At 44.2% G+C, this 20,000-nt stretch overlaps 2 protein-coding genes across 5 annotated transcripts in view; both read right to left on the bottom strand.

Annotated features, from left to right (window-relative positions):
- The window catches only part of kif16ba (kinesin family member 16Ba), a 36,948-nt gene that overhangs the window by 11,763 nt on the left and 5,185 nt on the right, over window positions 1–20,000 (bottom strand). For 2 of the 4 annotated variants that reach the window (XM_047803271.1, XM_047803273.1), the window contains exons 1-14: window positions 10,674–11,034; window positions 9,142–9,211; window positions 8,262–8,375; window positions 5,597–5,713; window positions 5,269–5,366; window positions 4,947–5,056; window positions 4,724–4,866; window positions 3,480–3,648; window positions 3,232–3,363; window positions 2,405–2,580; window positions 2,225–2,290; window positions 1,622–1,681; window positions 1,360–1,479; window positions 1,028–1,079 (exon numbers count right to left, since the gene is read on the bottom strand). In XM_047803271.1, the coding sequence (XP_047659227.1) occupies window positions 1,028–1,079; window positions 1,360–1,479; window positions 1,622–1,681; window positions 2,225–2,290; window positions 2,405–2,580; window positions 3,232–3,363; window positions 3,480–3,648; window positions 4,724–4,866; window positions 4,947–5,056; window positions 5,269–5,366; window positions 5,597–5,713; window positions 8,262–8,375; window positions 9,142–9,211; window positions 10,674–10,720 (1,474 nt within the window). In that variant the 5' untranslated portion in view covers window positions 10,721–11,034. Of the gene's footprint in view, window positions 1–1,027; window positions 1,080–1,359; window positions 1,480–1,621; window positions 1,682–2,224; window positions 2,291–2,404; window positions 2,581–3,231; window positions 3,364–3,479; window positions 3,649–4,723; window positions 4,867–4,946; window positions 5,057–5,268; window positions 5,367–5,596; window positions 5,714–8,261; window positions 8,376–9,141; window positions 9,212–10,673; window positions 11,036–20,000 lie in introns of those variants that run through there. The other 2 variants (XM_047803272.1, XM_047803274.1) reach the window with 2 other exon arrangements.
- LOC125139404 (kinesin-like protein KIF16B) overlaps window positions 18,022–20,000 on the bottom strand; it is a 6,916-nt gene continuing 4,937 nt past the window's right edge. Inside the window, exons 4-7 of the mRNA XM_047803276.1 lie at window positions 18,916–19,032; window positions 18,588–18,685; window positions 18,266–18,375; window positions 18,022–18,185 (exon numbers count right to left, since the gene is read on the bottom strand). Of these exons, the coding sequence (XP_047659232.1) occupies window positions 18,037–18,185; window positions 18,266–18,375; window positions 18,588–18,685; window positions 18,916–19,032 (474 nt within the window). The 3' untranslated portion in view covers window positions 18,022–18,036. The remainder of the gene's footprint in view (window positions 18,186–18,265; window positions 18,376–18,587; window positions 18,686–18,915; window positions 19,033–20,000) is intronic.

The following is a 20,000-nucleotide window of genomic DNA, read 5'->3' as shown; positions in this document are numbered from 1 at the left end:
CTGCCCTGCACTGTCCTGCCCTGCACTGTCCTGCACTGTCTTGTCTGTCCTGTTTGTCTTGTCCTGCACTGTCTTGTCTGTCCTGTTTGTCTTGTCCTGCACTGTCTTGTCTGTCCTGTTTGTCTTGTCCTGCACTGTCTTGTCTGTCCTGTTTTTCTTGTCCTGCACTGTATTGTCTGTCCTGGTCTGTCTTGTCCTGGTCTGTCTTGTCCTGGTCTGCACTGTCTGGTCCTGCACTGTCTGGTCCTGCACTGTCTGGTCTGTCTTGTCCTGCACTGTCTTGTCCTGCACTGTCTTGTCCTGCACTGTCTTGTCCTGCACTGTCTGGTCCTGCACTGTCTGGTCCTGCACTGTCTGGTCCTGCACTGTCTGGTCCTGCACTGTCTGGTCCTGCACTGTCTGGTCCTGCACTGTCTGGTCCTGCACTGTCTGGTCCTGCACTGTCTGGTCCTGCACTGTCTGGTCCTGCACTGTCTGGTCCTGCACTGTCTGGTCCTGCACTGTCTGGTCCTGCACTGTCTGGTCTGTCTTGTCCTGCACTGTCTGGTCCTGCACTGTCTTGTCCTGCACTGTCTGCACCAGGTTACACAGATACACCTTATGTACCTAGGACTACTTACATGTCCTTAGCCCTGTCTTTGTTTTATGTAGCACCTTGATCCTGGAGAAACGTGTCTCATGTCACTGTGTACTGCAACAGCTATACATGTTTGTAATGACAATAAAAGCTTCTTGACCTGACGTCTTGACCTGACGTCTTGACCTGACGTCTTGACCTGACGTCTTGACCTGACGTCTTGACCTGACGTCTTGACCTGACGTCTTGACCTGACGTCTTGACCTGACGTCTTGGTTTGGTGTGTGGTTGGATGAAAAGGTTGACATTTTGGACAGCCATTTTTACAGTGTGTGTGTGTGGACTGGTTGAGTGGTTGGTCGGGTGAGTGGCTGAAATGGCCGACGTTACTCTTGACTACGCCGTTATTTTGTACTGATTTGGTTAAAGTTCTGACCCAGACAAGCTTACCGATGTCCTGCTCATTGGTGGCGTCCTCCCGGCCTACACACGTCCTCCCCTCCTGCAAGAACACAACGTAAATATGATAATCAACATAACAAAAAGGTTCTGCTGCGATCTGTAATCTGTAACAAACTCCTGTAAGACAGGATTAGCCTAGAATTACAGACTAACGGCACTTCCTAAATTCCTCATAACACAACTTTCTTCCTCTGATCTGAGCCACTGGAAGGTTCCTCAGTACACACACACGTTCTGGTCAACACCGTCAGGTGACATCAGGGAGGAAATTGAGATTTATTACTAATGGCTTTGATATTAAATCGAGTAAATCGTCACACCTTTAAGTGGTAGAGGATGATGCCAGTGCTGAGCAGATCGTCGTCGATGCCAATGAGATGCGGAAGTTCTGAGTCCAGGATCACACCAATCCCTTCCTTTCTCAGAGCTAGAGTCTCTTCCTAGCCCACACACACACACACACACACACACACACACACACACCGAGTACAAATATCACCTGGCCAGAGATTTACCAACGTGACTAAAACTACTGAAAGGTGCCACGTTCCTGATCTTTGTGTATAATGACAGCATCAGTACCTTAAGAATATTCTGTGTTTCGTTCCATTTGTTTGCCCACTCCTTCGTCAGCTCCAGCACCTGAAAACAAACCAATGAATAAATAAAGATGAGTATGAAAGAAAGAAAGACAATGAAGGGAAATGTAGGAGATCAAAAGGCAAAAAAGCAAGTGAGCAACAAAGAAAAGGTAAAAAGGGAGTAAGGAAAGAAAGGATGGAAGGAAGAAAAAAAACGAAAAGAAAAGGATGGAAGGAAAAGAAAAGGAAGGAAGGATGGAAGGAAGGAAGAAAGGAAGGAATGAAAAGAAAAGGAAGGAAGGAAGGAAGGAAGGAAGGAAGAAAGGAAGGAAAAGAAAGGAAGGAAGGAAGGAAGGAAGGAAGGAAGGAAGGAAGGAAGGAAGGAAAAGAAAGGAAGGAAGGAAAAGAAAGGAAGGAAGGAAGGAATGAAGTAATGCATGAAATAAAGTGAATTAATTAAAGAATCATAAAAGAAAAGAAATCCAGTTAAGGATGATTAATGACAAGAAATTAAATTAATTAAGTAAAAGAAAAGAAAGCAATGCAACAAAGAGAGTGCATGATCAGGTTCCCGGCAGCGCGTCTGATTAAGGGTGTTGTTTACCCGAGCCTCGTTCTGGTGCAGTTTCTGCTCCATACTCAGAGCTGTGGGTGAATCCAGAAGTGCGATCTGAGAACAGAAATAAAAACAGCACGTGTGTGAACTCAGAGTCAGAGTCAGAGTCAGAGAGCGAGCTCTGAATTAGATATCCTGCTTTTCTTTCCTCTTTACACAACACCTGACCTGATTCCCCTGAACAAGCAGGGCTTTGAGGCGAGCGATCTCGGCTCTCAGTTCGCGGATCAGCCGCACGTTGGCGTCCTCGTTGATGGTGGGTTTGTTGATGATGTTTTTGGCGCGGTTAGCGTAGCGCAGCGTGCTTAAGGTCTCGCCGTAGTTCACGTCCGCAGGAGAGACGGCTGGGGGGAAAGCGGTGAAAATACATTACACTGCTGTGTGCTTTACAACTTATTATTGTTTACTGTATATGGTCTCTGTACTGAGTGTGATGTACAGGAGAAAAGGCTGCGAAAGAAAGAAAGAAAGAAAGAAAGAAAGAAAGAAAGAAAGAAAGAAAGAAAGAAAGAAAGAAAGGAAGAAAGGAAGGAAGGAAAGAAAAAAGAGAGAAAGAAAGAAAGAAAGAAAGAAAGAAAGAAAAAAAGATAAAAGGAAAATGAAAAAAGAAACAAGAAAGAAAATGAAGACAGGAAATGAAAGAAGACTAAAGAAGAAGAGGAAGGAAGAAAAAGAAAGAAAGAAAGAAAGAAAGAAAGAAAGAAAGAAAAAAGAAAAAGAAAAGAAAGGAAGAAGGAAGGAAGGAAGGAAAGAAAGAAAAAAGAGAGAAAGAAAGAAAAAAAAGAAAGAAAGAAAGAAGGAAAGAAAAAAGAAAAAGAAAAGAAAGAAAGAAAAAAGAGGGAGGGAAAGAAATTAAGAAAGAAAGAAAAAAGAGGGAGGGAAAGAAATTAAGAAATAAAGAAAGAAAGAAAGAAAGAAAGAAAGAAAGAACTTCTTCTTTCTTCTACCGCTAACAAAGCCAGTAGGAAGCAGAGCTTGTGAGTTTAGCTACTGACTTGCGATCATGATGGTTTTGGAGTTTCCTCCCAGACTGTCTTTGAGAAGCCACGTGAGGACAGAGTCTCTGTAAGGGACAAACACCTGCTTTTTCTTCAGATGGCAGCTCCCTCCGTCCTGAGACATATCGGCTAGAGAGACAGAAAGAGTTAGTCTAGACGAGCTCCAGCAGGATAGAGAGCAACGCTCAGGATCTGTAAGTGCTGTAAGTTATGACGAAGCTGAAGTGTTTGTATTCTGCCCTCACCCAGGGCAGATATAACGTTGCCAAGGGTAACCAAGCTCTTGTTTATGTTGCCTCCCTCTTTGAGGCGAACGCCGGTGGCTCCCGTAGCGTCGGCTCTCTCGCTGCCTGCCAGGTCCACCAAGTGAATCTTACTGACTGTTTCACACGGCATCTCTGCATCAAACTTAGCCTAGAGAGACGCAGAGAGAGAGAGAGAAAGAGAGAGAGAGAGAGAGAGAGAGCTGTTATCTAGATAGAGATGATAGCGTGACTGTCTCTTCTTCTCTCTCTATCTCTCTCGCTCGCTAGATTGCCTTCTCCCTCACACCTCTCTCTCTCTCTCCCTCTCTCATTCTCGTCTCTCATCTCTCTCTCTCTCTCTTTCTCTCTCGCTCTCTCTCGTTTCTGTCTCATTTGTCGCTCTCTCTCTCTCTCTAGCTCTCTCTATCTGTTCCTTCTACCCATCAGCCTCTCTCTCCCTCTCTCTCTCCTCCCCGCTCCCCTCTCTCTCTCCCTCTCCACCTCTCTGCTGCTCGATAACATCCTCTCTTCTCCTCTCTCTTACTCTCTCTCCTTCTCTCTCTCATGTCTACCTATCGCCGCTCTCTCTCTCTCCCTTTCTCTCTCATCTCGTTCTCGCTCTCTCCTCTGCTCTCTCTCTTTCTCTCTCTCTCTCTCCCGGTATCATCGGTCTCCGTCTCTCTCTCTCTCCTTATCTCCGTCTCCTTCTCTCTCAATCACTCGACTCTCTATCTCTTCTCTCTCGCTCATCTAGCTCCCCGCACACAATCTCTACCTACTACATCACTATCATACACAGCTGTATAGTATATTTATAGACAGACAGATAGAGAGACACAGACAGATAGAGACAGACAGACAGATAGACAGAGAGACACAGACAGATAGAGACAGACAGACAGATAGAGACAGACAGACAGATAGAGAGACACAGACAGATAGAGACAGACAGACAGACAGATAGAGAGACACAGACAGATAGAGACAGACAGACAGACAGATAGAGAGACACAGACAGATAGAGACAGACAGACAGATAGAGAGACACAGACAGATAGAGAGAGACAGACAGACAGATAGAGAGACACAGACAGATAGAGACAGACAGACAGATAGAGAGACACAGACAGATAGAGACAGACAGACAGACAGACAGACAGATAGAGAGACACAGAGAGAGAGTTTTAGTTATGGGGCTTTCAGTGATTTATATTTAGCTCCGACGACCGGTGTGTGTTTTATACCTGCGTGAAGTTGATGGTGAAGATGGCGTGCGAGCGACTGCTGGCGTCGTTCATGCCGGTGCTGGCTGTGGTGCGGTTGATGTTTCCAGCCTCCATCAGCTCCTCCACGTCGCTGTAGTTCTGAACCAGGTGCTTCGACAGGTCTGAGACATGACAGAGCAGCATCGTGACCCTCTGCATTCACACTACAACACTTACGATAAGTCAAGCGATAAAGTCCTACCTTCGACGTAAGGGCCGTCTTTAGGGTGCTCTCTCACTCGCAGGTTATACGTCTTCGCCAGCTTCCTCCTCAGCAGGTCCCTCACACGCTCGTTATAGATCTCCAAATAACTAAAAACAACAAGGAGTCATACCGAAGTATCGTCAGCCATCTTGGAAAATCTCTCTCTCGCTCAGCAATAGGAAGCTCCGCCCTTTTTCAAGTGGAGTGCACGGAGTGTACAAAATTCCACGTGTGAATCGGGCAGTTATGTAAGAACCTTTCTCTTTCATGGAAGATTTCGGACTTTTAGTCGCTGACCTCTGACCCTTGCGTCACTCACCTGACCTCCGTACGGAAGGAGGCTTCGTCACGACGGGTCATGCCGGTTATCCGGGTGAACAAGCCCTCGCATATCCTCGGGATCAGTCCCACGTCTCCCTGCGGTGCAAAAATCAGACACTAAATACGACTCGGGTGACTGATGAAATAAAAGAAAAGTCACGTGCGATACATTTCGCTATTAAAAGCCATTAAACACGAGCAGCTCGCGATCTCAAAAACGTCAATCTGTCTGCTGATATTTTACAGAAGTTAAACAAAGAGAGACATTTATACAGGTATTGTATGCTAAATGTTTGGCGAGAAGAGGAACAGGTCACTTCTCTTACCTGGTTGCCCATCATGGTGTAGGACTTTCCTGAACCTGTCTGTCCATAGGCGAAGATGCAGGCGTTATAGCCCTCAAACGCTGCCTTGAGCACATCTGAACCCAGGTCCTTAAAGACCTAAACACACAAAGACACATCAAGGTCCAGGGATGTTCGCTAATCAGCATATGTTAGCATGATGCGCTTCAGGATGTTTTCCAGAAGCTTCATTGTTTCTGGATAAACAAGTCAATGGCCTCCATCTTGCTGCAGTCTGTTTTGTGAGATCTTTCTGTCCTCATTTTGAGTGTTACGTGTCTCACTGACATGGAATTGACTCAACAATGTAGTGGGTATACAGAAGCACACCCAGTTTGGTGTTCCGCAAGGTTCGGGTTTAAGTCCGCTGCTGTTCTCTCCTTAATACCTCACATCCTGATCATGGTGCTCACAAACAAAAATATATGTTTGCTTCAAAATATGCTCTAAGAAGATATAAATAAAACAGAAACAGGAGACAAGACAATAAACAGAGGAGAGTGTAGAATTACAGTAAAGTTATTGATACGTCTTATAAAAAAAAAACAGACATAAACAGACATGATAACACCTAGCTAGCTAATATTTACTATTATAGTTAGCTAGATGTGTTTGCTAACAAATTAACTGAAGACAACGCCGATATGGTCGTCATGGCGACCGGAGGATGGCGTTAACCCAATCGAGCAGCTGCACGACACCCAGTGTCCGAAGTTCAGTGCACAAACATACCATGTTCTTATGTTCCTGAGGGCCAGATTATGGAAGAGATTAGGGTCAGAATTACGATTGTTCTCCTCAGTGCAGTTCCAATCCTCAGGGTTTCCACCCCCCACCCCCCAAAGACCACATTCTTCTCCATAATCTGTGCGTTTAGTGTTGAAGCAGGAAAACACCGAGCTGTGCGGTTTCGTGGCACCCACAGGATCAGCGCCGAGATACGCTGACCTACTTTCGTACGACAAGAGCCGCATGAAACAAATCACGACCTCAAGGCTAGGAGACTGAACCATAAGCTGATTTAGGATTCTGACAACAAACAAACAATCCCGGAACAGACCTAATAAATTCTGTTATAGCCACAGCAAGGATCTGATCTCAGCAAGCTAATAAACGTTAAACGTCTTGGACTCTCAAGCTCAATGTAGAATTTATTCACACGGCACCCAATTGAACACATTTTTAATCACAAACTTCTGAGCAGTTCTGTATAATAAAAAAATTTATTAATTGTGGGCGGAGCTTTGTGCGAGCACAATTTGCGATTTGACTCGACCTATCATGGAGTAATATGCAAATGAATAAAGAACGACGACACAAAGTTTAAGACCTTGAAGATGTTTTATAAGCTAGCTTTAAATGTAGGCTACAGAGAAGAAAATTATGCAAATAAATATATAGGCGTGTTCCTAATTTGCATATTTATAAGAAGTCCTGATTTCTGTTGTTATTTACTGTATGTAAGAAATGTGTACAGACTTTCTTTAACCGTTTCAATCGTTTTCTAATGCACGTTTTATTATCTTCTGTAACCTTAGTGTGTCGGTCTACGAGCCACGTGTTAAACACGGCTCACGTTACTCTGTGAAACAGGAGACCAGTTTCTTAACAGGTCACGGCTCGATCCCCGTTATATAAAAAAATACTCTCTCATAAAGAGCAGCAGAATCAGTTCACCATGAAAATTAATATAGAAACTATTTTCTTCCTGACGTTCTCAGTGTTAAAGTGCTTGACCAGTTCTCTGTTACACTGATCTCGTATCTCCTGACAGGATGTCTCATGACAGAACTCAGCACAAGTCAGCTAAGCACAACTAGTGATCACTTGGAATGTTTCAGGAGACCACAGGGCTGTTCCCGATATTTCAGGAAAGCTCAAAATATCTTAGGATATTGCCATGCCGTCTCAGGACATCCCATAATGTCTCAGGAAATCTCAGGTCATCTCAAGATATCTCAAAACATCTCAGGACATTGTGAATCGTCTCAGGAAATCTCAAGGCAGCTCAGAACAGCTTATAACTTCTCAGAAAAGTTTAGAACAGCTTCTAAACTCTAAAGGCAGGTTAGGACAGCTGAGGTCGCCTCGGGACGCCTCGGGACGCCTCCGGTTGTCTCGGGACGCCTCCGGTTGTCTCGGGACACCTCCGGTCGTCTCGGGACGCCTCCGGTCATCTCGGGACGCCTCGGGACACCTCAGGTCGTCTCGGGACACCTCAGGTCGTCTCGGGACACCTCAGGTCGTCTCGGGACACCTCAGGTCGTCTCGGGACGTCTCAGGACACCTCAGGTCGTCTCGGGACACCTCAGGTCGTCTCGGGACACCTCAGGTCGTCTCGGGACGTCTCAGGACACCTCAGGTCGTCTCGGGACGTCTCAGGACACCTCAGGTCGTCTCGGGACACCTCAGGTCGTCTCGGGACACCTCAGGTCGTCTCGGGACACCTCAGGACACCTCAGGTTGTCTCAGGACACCTCCGAAATTGTCAGCCTTTGTCCATAACCAGGACAGCACAAGTTCAAGTCCAGTGCCATGAGTATGACATTTAAAGCCCATAAACACTCTGAGCTGTTGTAGAATTTTATACAAGTAAGCATCAGAATCACACTTTAGGAAGCCAGCATAAATACTGTATTCAAATCACCTTTTCCTGCGAGACGAAGCCGGTGCCCTTGCGGTCGCCCGAGTCATAGGAGAAGTCATATGTGAAGGTTTTAGTTCTCTCTCTCACCGAGTCACCCGTCACACCATCAGGGATCTGGAGCACATGAGAAATTCAACGTTTACAACAAAAGCAGGATTGTTTGTTATTGTAAGTGTAAATCATGAATGTGATGAAATGTGTGTTTTCATGTTTAACCATTCTGTCTCTGTGGGGCTTTTTACACCTGGTCACTTCCTGCGTGTTCTGTGATCAGATAGCTATCCGATGGTAAAAAGACCAGGTCTAAATGCCCTCCGAAACGTTTTGGAGACGGATATAAATCCGATGGTACAAACCCCTTCAGGAGGTGGTCTGGGACGCGTTTCAGATGAAACTGGACAGGTGTAAATGAATGTGGTTGTTTAAGACACATACGTCAGCGCTAAACTCCTCCCTAACAGAAGTACGTCACTCACAGGAGACTCGCAAGTCGTGTATCGCACCAGAAACAAACATGTTTTCCCACCAGCACTGGCTCTGATCTTTCACCCAGGCGTCTCGTTGGGGCTTAAAATGCGCTGCTGCCGCCAGCGAGAATGCAGCAAACAGTAAATGCTGTTTTTTGTAGCAACCGCATACACCAAAGTGTGTTCCATTTCAATTACCCCATAAATGAGGTCAAATATATCAGCATTTTGGGCGGGAGTAGAAAGATCGGCTCGATATCCGATTCGCCGAGACACGTTTATGTGGCCTGATGTAAACGGGAGTTTTAACCAATCAGACAGCTATCGGATCAGAGACAACACACGAAGTGTAACCGGGTGTAAAAAGGCCCTTTGTTATAACGTAATCTTTCAACTCTCTCCGTGTTCCTCACTTTTAAGTTGGTAATAGTTGTCTTGTTTCCTTCCATCTCGATGATGCACTGGGCTGAGAGCTCCTTCTCCCTGCGGAGGAGAAACAAAACCATCAGATGAGTCACAGAGAGTTCATCAATCAACCACATTTCCTACTGCAGATGCTTTACCAGCACCATCAGCACCATCAAAATCATCCCCAATTCCACTCGTTGTTAAAAATTCCCAGAAAGTGTTCTGTTAAAAAGACACACACATATATACATATACACACACACACGCACGCACAAACACATATATACACACATATATGTGCACACACACACAAATACATATACATATGTACACACACACATATACACACAAATACATACATACACAAATACACACACTCACACACACTGTACACACACACTGTACACACTGTACACACAGATTTCCTCTGAATGATTGACCTCTCATTAGCTTTTATCTGTTCCGTGACTCAGCAGGAAGAAAATTGTGGTCTTTTGGTGAAATAAAGACATTTTAAAAATATTTTCTTTTCAGCTTTAAAAGCAAATGTATCAGAAATACAAATAATTTCATTAAAAACACCCAAACACATCACCACTGAACTACTGATTTCCATATGACATTAAATTACAGTGTAATGAGCTACACACACACACACACACACACACACACACAAACACACACACACTCCCATAGGAGATGTTAATAAGCTGATGAGTTAAATCAAAAAATGTACAGGAAGGAAAAATAGAATGGAAGAAAAGAAAGAAGGCTGGATGGAGAATGACTGAGAGGAAGGAAGGAAGGATAGAAGGAAGGAAGATGGGGAGGACAGAAAGAATGGATGGAGGTACAGGGAAGACAGATAGTAATGAAGGACTGAATGGACAGACAGAGAGAAGAAAAGAAACAAAACAACCGGAAGCAAAAGTAGCTGGGAAGAGAAAGAGGAAAGAAACAAGATTAAGTCTGGATGAGAAAGAGAAAGAAAGACAAACACAGAAAGACAGAGAGACAGAGAGAGAGAGAGAGAGACAGACAGACAGACAGACAGACAGACAGACAGAGAGAGACAGACAGACAGACAGAGAGAGACAGAGACAGACAGACAGACAGAGAGAGACAGACAGACAGAGAGACAGACAGACAGACAGACAGAGAGAGACAGACAGACAGACAGACAGAGAGAGACAGACAGAGAGAGACAGACAGACAGACAGACAGAGAGAGACAGACAGAGAGAGACAGACAGACAGAGAGAGACAGACAGACAGACAGACAGACAGAGAGAGACAGACAGAGAGAGACAGACAGACAGAGAGAGACAGACAGACAGACAGAGAGAGACAGACAGACAGACAGACACTCCTAAATGCCCCCTGGTGCCCTAGTCGAGTGCACTATATTGGTGAAGAGGTGACCGGATTGTAGACTACAAGGTGCACTACAGGGTGAAGCCTGTGAGAGCTGATGAAGGACACCGGAGTCTCACTCGAGTCTCAGCGGTAAAAATCACAGACCACAGGTTTGTGCTCACCGTTGGTTCATGGGACGCACGCGCACCGCCACGCGCACCGATGCCATGTTCGCATCCCCGGTGTTTGTCCTCCTCTTTTATCTCCTCTTCTCTCCTCTTCTCTTCTCTTCTCCTGTCTCCTTTCTTCTCCTCCTCAGAACATGACCGAGCGCTTCGGTCCTCCTCTTTATTAAAGACCCGGAAACCGCAGACTAATATCCCAAACACAGCTTCACTAAAGTCCCAGTAATGTCCCGGTAAATGTGTCGTTAAGGAGCGACATTACAGCCTCAAACACCAAGAGAAATATATAAGGTCTTATATCGTCTTCTCTCTGTTTACTGTATGTGAAAGCGCCGCTTCTAAACCAAAACACACACACACACAATACCGCCACCTGCCGGACAGGAGGAGAGTCTCACATACACATGTCGTTCAGTATATAATAATATATGTGAATAATATATTTACATTCAATACAATTACAGCGTTAAACATTAAACATTCTTCTTTGTGGGTGACGCCCCTGAAATAGATGTAAAAATAATAGAGTTTAAACCAGACATTTATAATTTAGCTTTTAATGTCACGTGGGAAAATATCCAGGGTGCGGTCAACAGGTTCCTCCACAACACACACACACACACACACACACACACACACACACACACACACACACACACACACACACACACACACACACACACACACACACACACACACACACACACACACAGAGGAGCAGGAACCAACAGCAACAAGCAAACTAACTCCTCTTTATCTCAAAGATCCTAGAAAAGGTTGTAGCTCAGCAGTTATGTTCAGACCTACATAGAAATAATATTCATGAAATGTATAAGTCAGGATTTAGGCCTCATCACACAGAGCACAGAGACATTCATTCATTCATTCAGTCATTTTCTACCACTTATCCGAAGCACAGAGACAGCACTGGTTAAAGTTGTAAATGACCTGTTACTGGTCTATGATCAGGGTTGTGTCTCTTTGCAAGTATTACTTGATCTTAGTGCAGCTTTTGATACCATTCACCATTCTATACTACTTGATAGGCTAGAACATGTTGTTGGTGTTAAAGGGACAGGATCGGGTCTCCTGGATCGGGTCTTTTTTGACAGATCGATATCAGTTCGTAGATCTCAGTGGTGACCACTCTCAACAAACTAAAGTAATGTTCGGTGTTCCGCAAAGTTCTGTTTTAGGCCCATTGATTTTCTCCCTATATATGCTACCCCTTGGTGCAATTATTCATAAACATGGTATTGGCTTTCACTGTTGTGCTGATGACACACAGCTATATGTTTCAGCTCAGTTAGATGTGAGTCAGCAGCTTAATAAGATTGAAGATTGTGTGAAGGACATTAGACAATGGATGCTTACTAACGTCCTCCTGCTTAACTCTGACAAGACAGAAGTGCTTTTACTAGGTCCACAGGCAGCCAGAAGCAACATCATGTGCAGCAGTAAAAGACCTTGGTGTGATTATTGATACCGGTCTCTCATTTGAAGCTCACATAAATAATACCACAAGGGTAGAAATATAGCCAATATTGCCTGGATGTTCCAGTAGGAGCATAAACAGGCTCCAGTTAGTCCAGAAAACAGCAGCTAGTGTCCTAACTAGAACCAGAAAATATGACCACATCACTTCTATCTTATCCTCATTGCATTGGCTTCCAGTCAAGTTTCGCATTGATTATAAAATATTATTATTAACCTATAAACCATTTAATGGTCTTGCGCCACAGTATAAGTGATCTTTTGTTTTTGTTATGATCCGTCATGCCTACTTCGATCAAAAGGCGCAGGCTATTTGGTAGTACCTCAAGTACAAAAGGCTACAGCAGGGGCCAGAGCTTTTTCTTACAGAGCCCCACATGGAACAGACTTCCAATTAGTGTTCGGGACAGTATTTAAGTCCAGGCTAAAAACAAATTTGTTTAGTCTAGCTTTTTATGAATAGCTTTTTCTCTATCTTTTGTGTCCATACTTCTGTAAAGCTGCTTCGAGACAACGGGAAATTGTTAAAAGCACTATGCAAATAAATTGAATTGAATTGAAACTACAGTCAGAGTGAATGAATCAGAAGCAATGCAGAGAGAGGGGGGGGGCATAAACAAAAATAAATTAATGGTTTTATATATATATATATATATACATACATAGTGATCACTTGGAATGTTATATATAATATGATATATTAAGAATTTCAATATAATGTAATATGTAAACTGATGAGTCCAGACACCATATTAAAATATATATTTACACATTAATGACAAATAAATCAAGTTCTACATATAAACGTTGCTATATTCATCCTGGAGTGATGTACCAGGATATATTAGAGAAGGACTGAATCTCAAACTTTAATATCTTAATGAATTTATCTTAAAGAAGTAACGTAAGGTAAGAACGTACAAAAGTATGTAGGTGTAAGTAAGTGTGTATATTGGTTGGTTGGTAAGTAATGAAGTAAAGAAATAAGAAAGTAGGTAGGTAAGTAAACAAGTAAATAGGCCAACAACAACAAACAAACAACAACAAAAGAAGAACAACGAATAAACGTTTTGTTGTAGTTTCAGGGAGTCTGACTGTAGAAGGGCGCTGCACACCAAATGCACCAGACTACTGCAAATAAGTGTAAATCTGATCTAAACAGAGGAAAGATAAACATATTAAAGGATAAAGTTTCACTGCAGATGCGACTGGTTGTGAAATATAGATATATATATTCTAATCATTTATCATTTATATATATTTATATTCATTATACATTTATATTCTAATCATTTATCATTTATATATATATATATATATATATATATATTATATTATATATATATATATATATATATATATATATATATTATTCTAATCATTTGCTTTCTTTTGTTTCCAGTCGGGATTTAACTATATATATTTAACTATATATTAGATATATATTTATTAATCAAGTACAAATATCTGAATTCAACAAATGGCATTAATTAGTGTACAACAAAGCTTTGACGTAATGTAGAAGACACAGTGGAAGCAGGGAATTTAAACCATTTTCCTCAGGCCTTTATGAGCTGTTCAAAGAGCCAAGGCCTTTCTCTGAGGCCCGTTCCTCACAAACACACACACATGCACGCACACACACACACACACACACACACGCGCGCACACGCGCACACGCGCACACACACACACACACACACACACACACACAGACACACACCAATCTTTCAGGTCTGACTGGCAAGGAGTTGGCCCTCCAAACCGTGTTAGACACCTCTAATTTGTACCGTGACATTTTGTCAATATCTCTCTCTCTCTGCTATAGAGACAATAACATGAGATGGGGTGCATTAATGTAAACCTGTGCTCCTGTCAGAGCTGCTGTTACTGACAACTCATCAACAGCTTCTGACCAAACCCCACCTCAGGTGCCAATTCAGCAACACACCTACACCTCTAACTCCACCTCATCTCCACCTTCATTTTCACCTTTGTATCCACCTTCACCTCCATCTGCACCTTCATCATCACCTCTGTCTCCATCTCTGTTTCCACTTTTGTCTCCACCTCCATCTGCACCTCCATCTGCACCCTCATCATCACCTCTGTCTCCATCTCCATTTCCACTTTTGTCTCCACCTCCATCTGCCCCTCCATCTGCACCCTCATCTCCACCTCTGTCTCCACCTCCATTTCCACCTCCATCTGCACCCCCATCTGCACCCTCATCTCCACCTCTGTCTCCACCTCCATTTCCACCTTTGTCTCCACCTCCATCTGCACCCCCATCTCCACCTCTGTCTCCACCTCCATTTTCACCTTTATCTCCACCTCCACCTGCAACCTCATCTCCACCTCTGTCTACATCCCCATTTTCACCTTTGTCTCCACCTTGATCTCCATCTGCACCCTCATCACCACCTCTGTCTCCACCTCTGTCCCCATCTCCATTTCCACATTTGTCTCCACTTCCATCTGCACCCTCATCTCCACCTCTGTCTCCATCTCCATATCCACCTTTGTCTTCACCTCCACCTGCAACCTCATCTCCACCTCTGTCTCCATCTCCATATCCACCTTTGTCTCCACCTCCACCTGCAACCTCATCTCCACCTCTGTCTACATCCCCATTTTCACCTTTGTCTCCACCTTGATCTCCATCTGCACCCTCATCACCACCTCTGTCTCCACCTCTGTCCCCATCTCCATTTCCACATTTGTCTCCACTTCCATCTGCACCCTCATCTCCACCTCTGTCTCCATCTCCATATCCACCTTTGTCTCCACCTCCACCTGCAACCTCATCTCCACCTCTGTCTCCATCTCCATATCCACCTTTGTCTCCACCTCCACCTGCAACCTCATCTCCACCTCTGTCTCCATCCCCATTTTCACCTTTGTCTCCACCTTGATCTCCATCTGCACCCTCATCACCACCTCTGTCTCCACCTCTGTCCCCATCTCCATTTCCACATTTGTCTCCACTTCCATCTGCACCCTCATCTCCACCTCTGTCTCCATCTCCATATCCACCTTTGTCTCCACCTCCACCTGCAACCTCATCTCCACCTCTGTCTCCATCTCCATATCCACCTTTGTCTCCACCTCCACCTGCAACCTCATCTACCTGCAACCTCATCTCCACCTCTGTCTCCATCTCCATATCCACCTTTGTCTCCACCTCCACCTGCAACCTCATCTCCACCTCTGACTCCATCTCCATATCCGCCTTTGTCTCCACCTCCACCTCCATCTGCACCCTCACCTCCACCGCTGTCTCCATCTCCATCTCTACACACCTGGACACAATGCTCATTAAACAGCACAACACAAGACCCAGTATATGCTTTACATTAACTTTTAATCAGTGATTTTGACTTCCGAGCGAACAGATGAGGAAAAGACGAGTGTGAAGGTTGTTTTTGTGTCTCATCAAACGCAGGAGGTACGAAACCGAACAGATGTGAGATTTTTGCCTCCAGTCAGAACTCAATTAGCAGCGGCTAATAAACCTTTTAATGCTTATCAACAACATTAATAATACATCTGTAAGAATTCCTGCCATAGCTGGGCACAGGAGGATGAGGAGGATAAACAGACATGCAGCGTGAACACAGAGAATTTCATCAACGTTGTTCTTTCCGCACGTCTCTTCTGTCATCCCTGACGAGGCGTCCAGATGTAGAAAGATCCACTTGTCCAAAATACCGGTAATGCTGCTGCTCCTGTTACACCGTAAACACTGTTAAATCCTGGACTCTCATTGGTCAGAAGGTGTTGAACAGTTCTAATACGTACTTGTTTCTATGGTAACAGTTAGACTTCAATTGATCTTTTGACCTTTCTGAAGGTTAACCAGCTGCACATTGAGACTAAACCCTTAAATATTCACAGACACCATCCATCCATCCATCCATCCATCCATCCATCCATCCATCCATCTTCTACTGCTTATCCGGGGAAGGGTCGTGGGGCAGCAGTCTAAGCAGGGACGCCCAGACTTCCCTCTCCTCAGACACTACCTCCAGCTCTTCCGGGGGAATACCGAGGCGTTCCCAGGCCAGCCGAGAGACATAGTCCCTCCAGCATGTCCTAGGTCTTCCCCGGGGCCTCCTCCCGGTTGGACATGCCCGGAACACCACCCAAGGGAGGCATCCAGGAGGCATCCGGAACAGATGCCCGAGCCACCTCAGCTGACTCCTCTCGATGTGTAGGAGCAGCTCCTCCCGAGTGACCGAGCTCCTCACCCTATCTCTAAGGGAGCGCCCAGCCACCCTACGGAGGAAACTCATGTCGGCCGCCTGTATATGGGATCTCGTCCTTTCGTTCATGACACAAAGCTCATGACCATAAGTGAGGGTAGGAACATAGATCAATTGGTAAATAGAGAGCTTCGTCTTACGGCTCAGATCTTTCTTCACCACAACACACACCCTCATCCCTTAACCATCAAGTGAGCAATTAAGGGCCTTGCTCAGGGGCCCAGGTTGGTGTATCTGGGATTCAAGCTCACAACCTTCAAGTCGTTAGTCTGAACCTTAACCGTTATGTAATGTTACCACATCTCCAAATAAACTTTGTCTCCAGGTTCTCTCTCTCTCTCTCTCTCTCTCTCTCTCTCTCTCTCTCTCTCTCTCTCTCTCTCTCTCTCCTGCATCGACACAATGATTTATTCCACCTTGGATGATCTGAAACAATTCTGTTTCATTCAAGTGTATTGAATTGAATTTGATTGAATTTACTTCGTATCAATTACCGAGTGCCACAAAATCAATGGAAGCAGCGACGCTGTTATAAAGAAGAACTAAAAGAGCAGAGGCTTGAAGCACATCTCAGATCAATCACATCAGAGCCACAGAGAAGAAGAGAGGAGAGAGAGGGAGAGAGAGAGAGAGAAGAGAGAGAGCGAGAGGGTGGATAGTAGAGAGAGATAGAGAGATATAAATAGATTTAATTATTAAATACACATATATAGATAGAACATAGTGACATATACATATATATATATATTAACATAGACATATAGAGAGATATACTACAGAGTATATATATATGTATATTGAAGATGATATATACACATATATAGATACCAAGTTATATATATATTAAATGAAGTATATATATATATAGGTAATGATATCTATATACATATATAGAAGTATATATAATTATAACAATTACTAATCATTATATCTACAATACAGTATCTATATATATCTGTTATCTTATCTCCTCTCAATCATCATTACTCTCCCTACATAGTTATACAACCATTTATATATCTTGTCTATCCTCCGCTCTATCTCTAACACAGACATATAGAGACATACATACAGATAGACCATATAGACACAGACAGATAGATACAGACCACAGATATAGAAGCAGAACCTACAAGACCTATCGATATTACACCTCCACATATCCATACCCCACCTACCTACATATCTCGCACAGATAGAGACAGACAGACAGACAGATAGAGAGACAGACAGATAGAGAGACAGACAGATAGAGAGACAGACAGACAGATAGAGAGACAGACAGACAGATAGAGAGACACAGACAGATAGAGAGACACAGACAGATAGACAGATAGAGAGACACAGACAGATAGAGACAGACAGACAGATAGAGAGACACAGACAGATAGAGAGACACAGACAGATAGAGAGACACAGACAGATAGAGACAGACAGACAGACAGATAGAGAGACACAGACAGAGAGACAGACAGACAGATAGAGAGACACAGACAGATAGAGACAGACAGACAGACAGACAGATAGAGAGACACAGAGAGAGAGTTTTAGTTATGGGGCTTTCAGTGATTTATATTTAGCTCCGACGACCGGTGTGTGTTTTATACCTGCGTGAAGTTGATGGTGAAGATGGCGTGCGAGCGACTGCTGGCGTCGTTCATGCCGGTGCTGGCTGTGGTGCGGTTGATGTTTCCAGCCTCCATCAGCTCCTCCACGTCGCTGTAGTTCTGAACCAGGTGCTTCGACAGGTCTGAGACATGACAGAGCAGCATCGTGACCCTCTGCATTCACACTACAACACTTACGATAAGTCAAGCGATAAAGTCCTACCTTCGACGTAAGGGCCGTCTTTAGGGTGCTCTCTCACTCGCAGGTTATACGTCTTCGCCAGCTTCCTCCTCAGCAGGTCCCTCACACGCTCGTTATAGATCTCCAAATAACTAAAAACAACAAGGAGTCATACCGAAGTATCGTCAGCCATCTTGGAAAATCTCTCTCTCGCTCAGCAATAGGAAGCTCCGCCCCTTTTTCAAGTGGAGTGCACGGAGTGTACAAAATTCCACGTGTGAATCGGGCAGTTATGTAAGAACCTTCTCTTTCATGGAAGATTTCGGACTTTTAGTCGCTGACCTCTGACCCTTGCGTCACTCACCTGACCTCCGTACGGAAGGAGGCTTCGTCACGACGGGTCATGCCGGTTATCCGGGTGAACAAGCCCTCGCATATCCTCGGGATCAGTCCCACGTCTCCCTGCGGTGCAAAAATCAGACACTAAATACGACTCGGGTGACTGATGAAATAAAAGAAAAGTCACGTGCGATACATTTCGCTATTAAAAGCCATTAAACACGAGCAGCTCGCGATCTCAAAAACGTCAATCTGTCTGCTGATATTTTACAGAAGTTAAACAAAGAGAGACATTTATACAGGTATTGTATGCTAAATGTTTGGCGAGAAGAGGAACAGGTCACTTCTCTTACCTGGTTGCCCATCATGGTGTAGGACTTTCCTGAACCTGTCTGTCCATAGGCGAAGATGCAGGCGTTATAGCCCTCAAACGCTGCCTTGAGCACATCTGAACCCAGGTCCTTAAAGACCTAAACACACAAAGACACATCAAGGTCCAGGGATGTTCGCTAATCAGCATATGTTAGCATGATGCGCTTCAGGATGTTTTCCAGAAGCTTCATTGTTTCTGGATAAACAAGTCAATGGCCTCCATCTTGCTGCAGTCTGTTTTGTGAGATCTTTCTGTCCTCATTTTGAGTGTTACGTGTCTCACTGACATGGAATTGACTCAACAATGTAGTGGATATACAGAAGCACACCCAGTTTGGTGTTCCGCAAGGTTCGGGTTTAAGTCCGCTGCTGTTCTCTCCTTAATACCTCACATCCTGATCATGGTGCTCACAAACAAAAATATATGTTTGCTTCAAAATATGCTCTAAGAAGATATAAATAAAACAGAAACAGGAGACAAGACAATAAACAGAGGAGAGTGTAGAATTACAGTAAAGTTATTGATACGTCTTATAAAAAAAAAAACAGACATAAACAGACATGATAACACCTAGCTAGCTAATATTTACTATTATAGTTAGCTAGATGTGTTTGCTAACAAATTAACTGAAGACAACGCCGATATGGTCGTCATGGCGACCGGAGGATGGCGTTAACCCAATCGAGCAGCTGCACGACACCCAGTGTCCGAAGTTCAGTGCACAAACATACCCGATGTTCTTATGTTCCTGAGGGCCAGATTATGGAAGAGATTAGGGTCAGAATTACGATTGTTCTCCTCAGTGCAGTTCCAATCCTCAGGGTTTCCACCCCCCACCCCCCAAAGACCACATTCTTCTCCATAATCTGTGCGTTTAGTGTTGAAGCAGGAAAACACCGAGCTGCGCGGTTTCGTGGCACCCACAGGATCAGCGCCGAGATACGCTGACCTACTTTCGTACGACAAGAGCCGCATGAAACAAATCACGACCTCAAGGCTAGGAGACTGAACCATAAGCTGATTTAGGATTCTGACAACAAACAATCCCGGAACAGACCTAATAAA

Source organism: Tachysurus fulvidraco, chromosome 18 (genome assembly GCF_022655615.1).
Source record: "Tachysurus fulvidraco isolate hzauxx_2018 chromosome 18, HZAU_PFXX_2.0, whole genome shotgun sequence".
NCBI lineage: Eukaryota > Metazoa > Chordata > Actinopteri > Siluriformes > Bagridae > Tachysurus > Tachysurus fulvidraco.
Note: the sequence above shows the minus strand (reverse complement) of the source record. Positions and strands in the feature narration are given on the sequence as shown.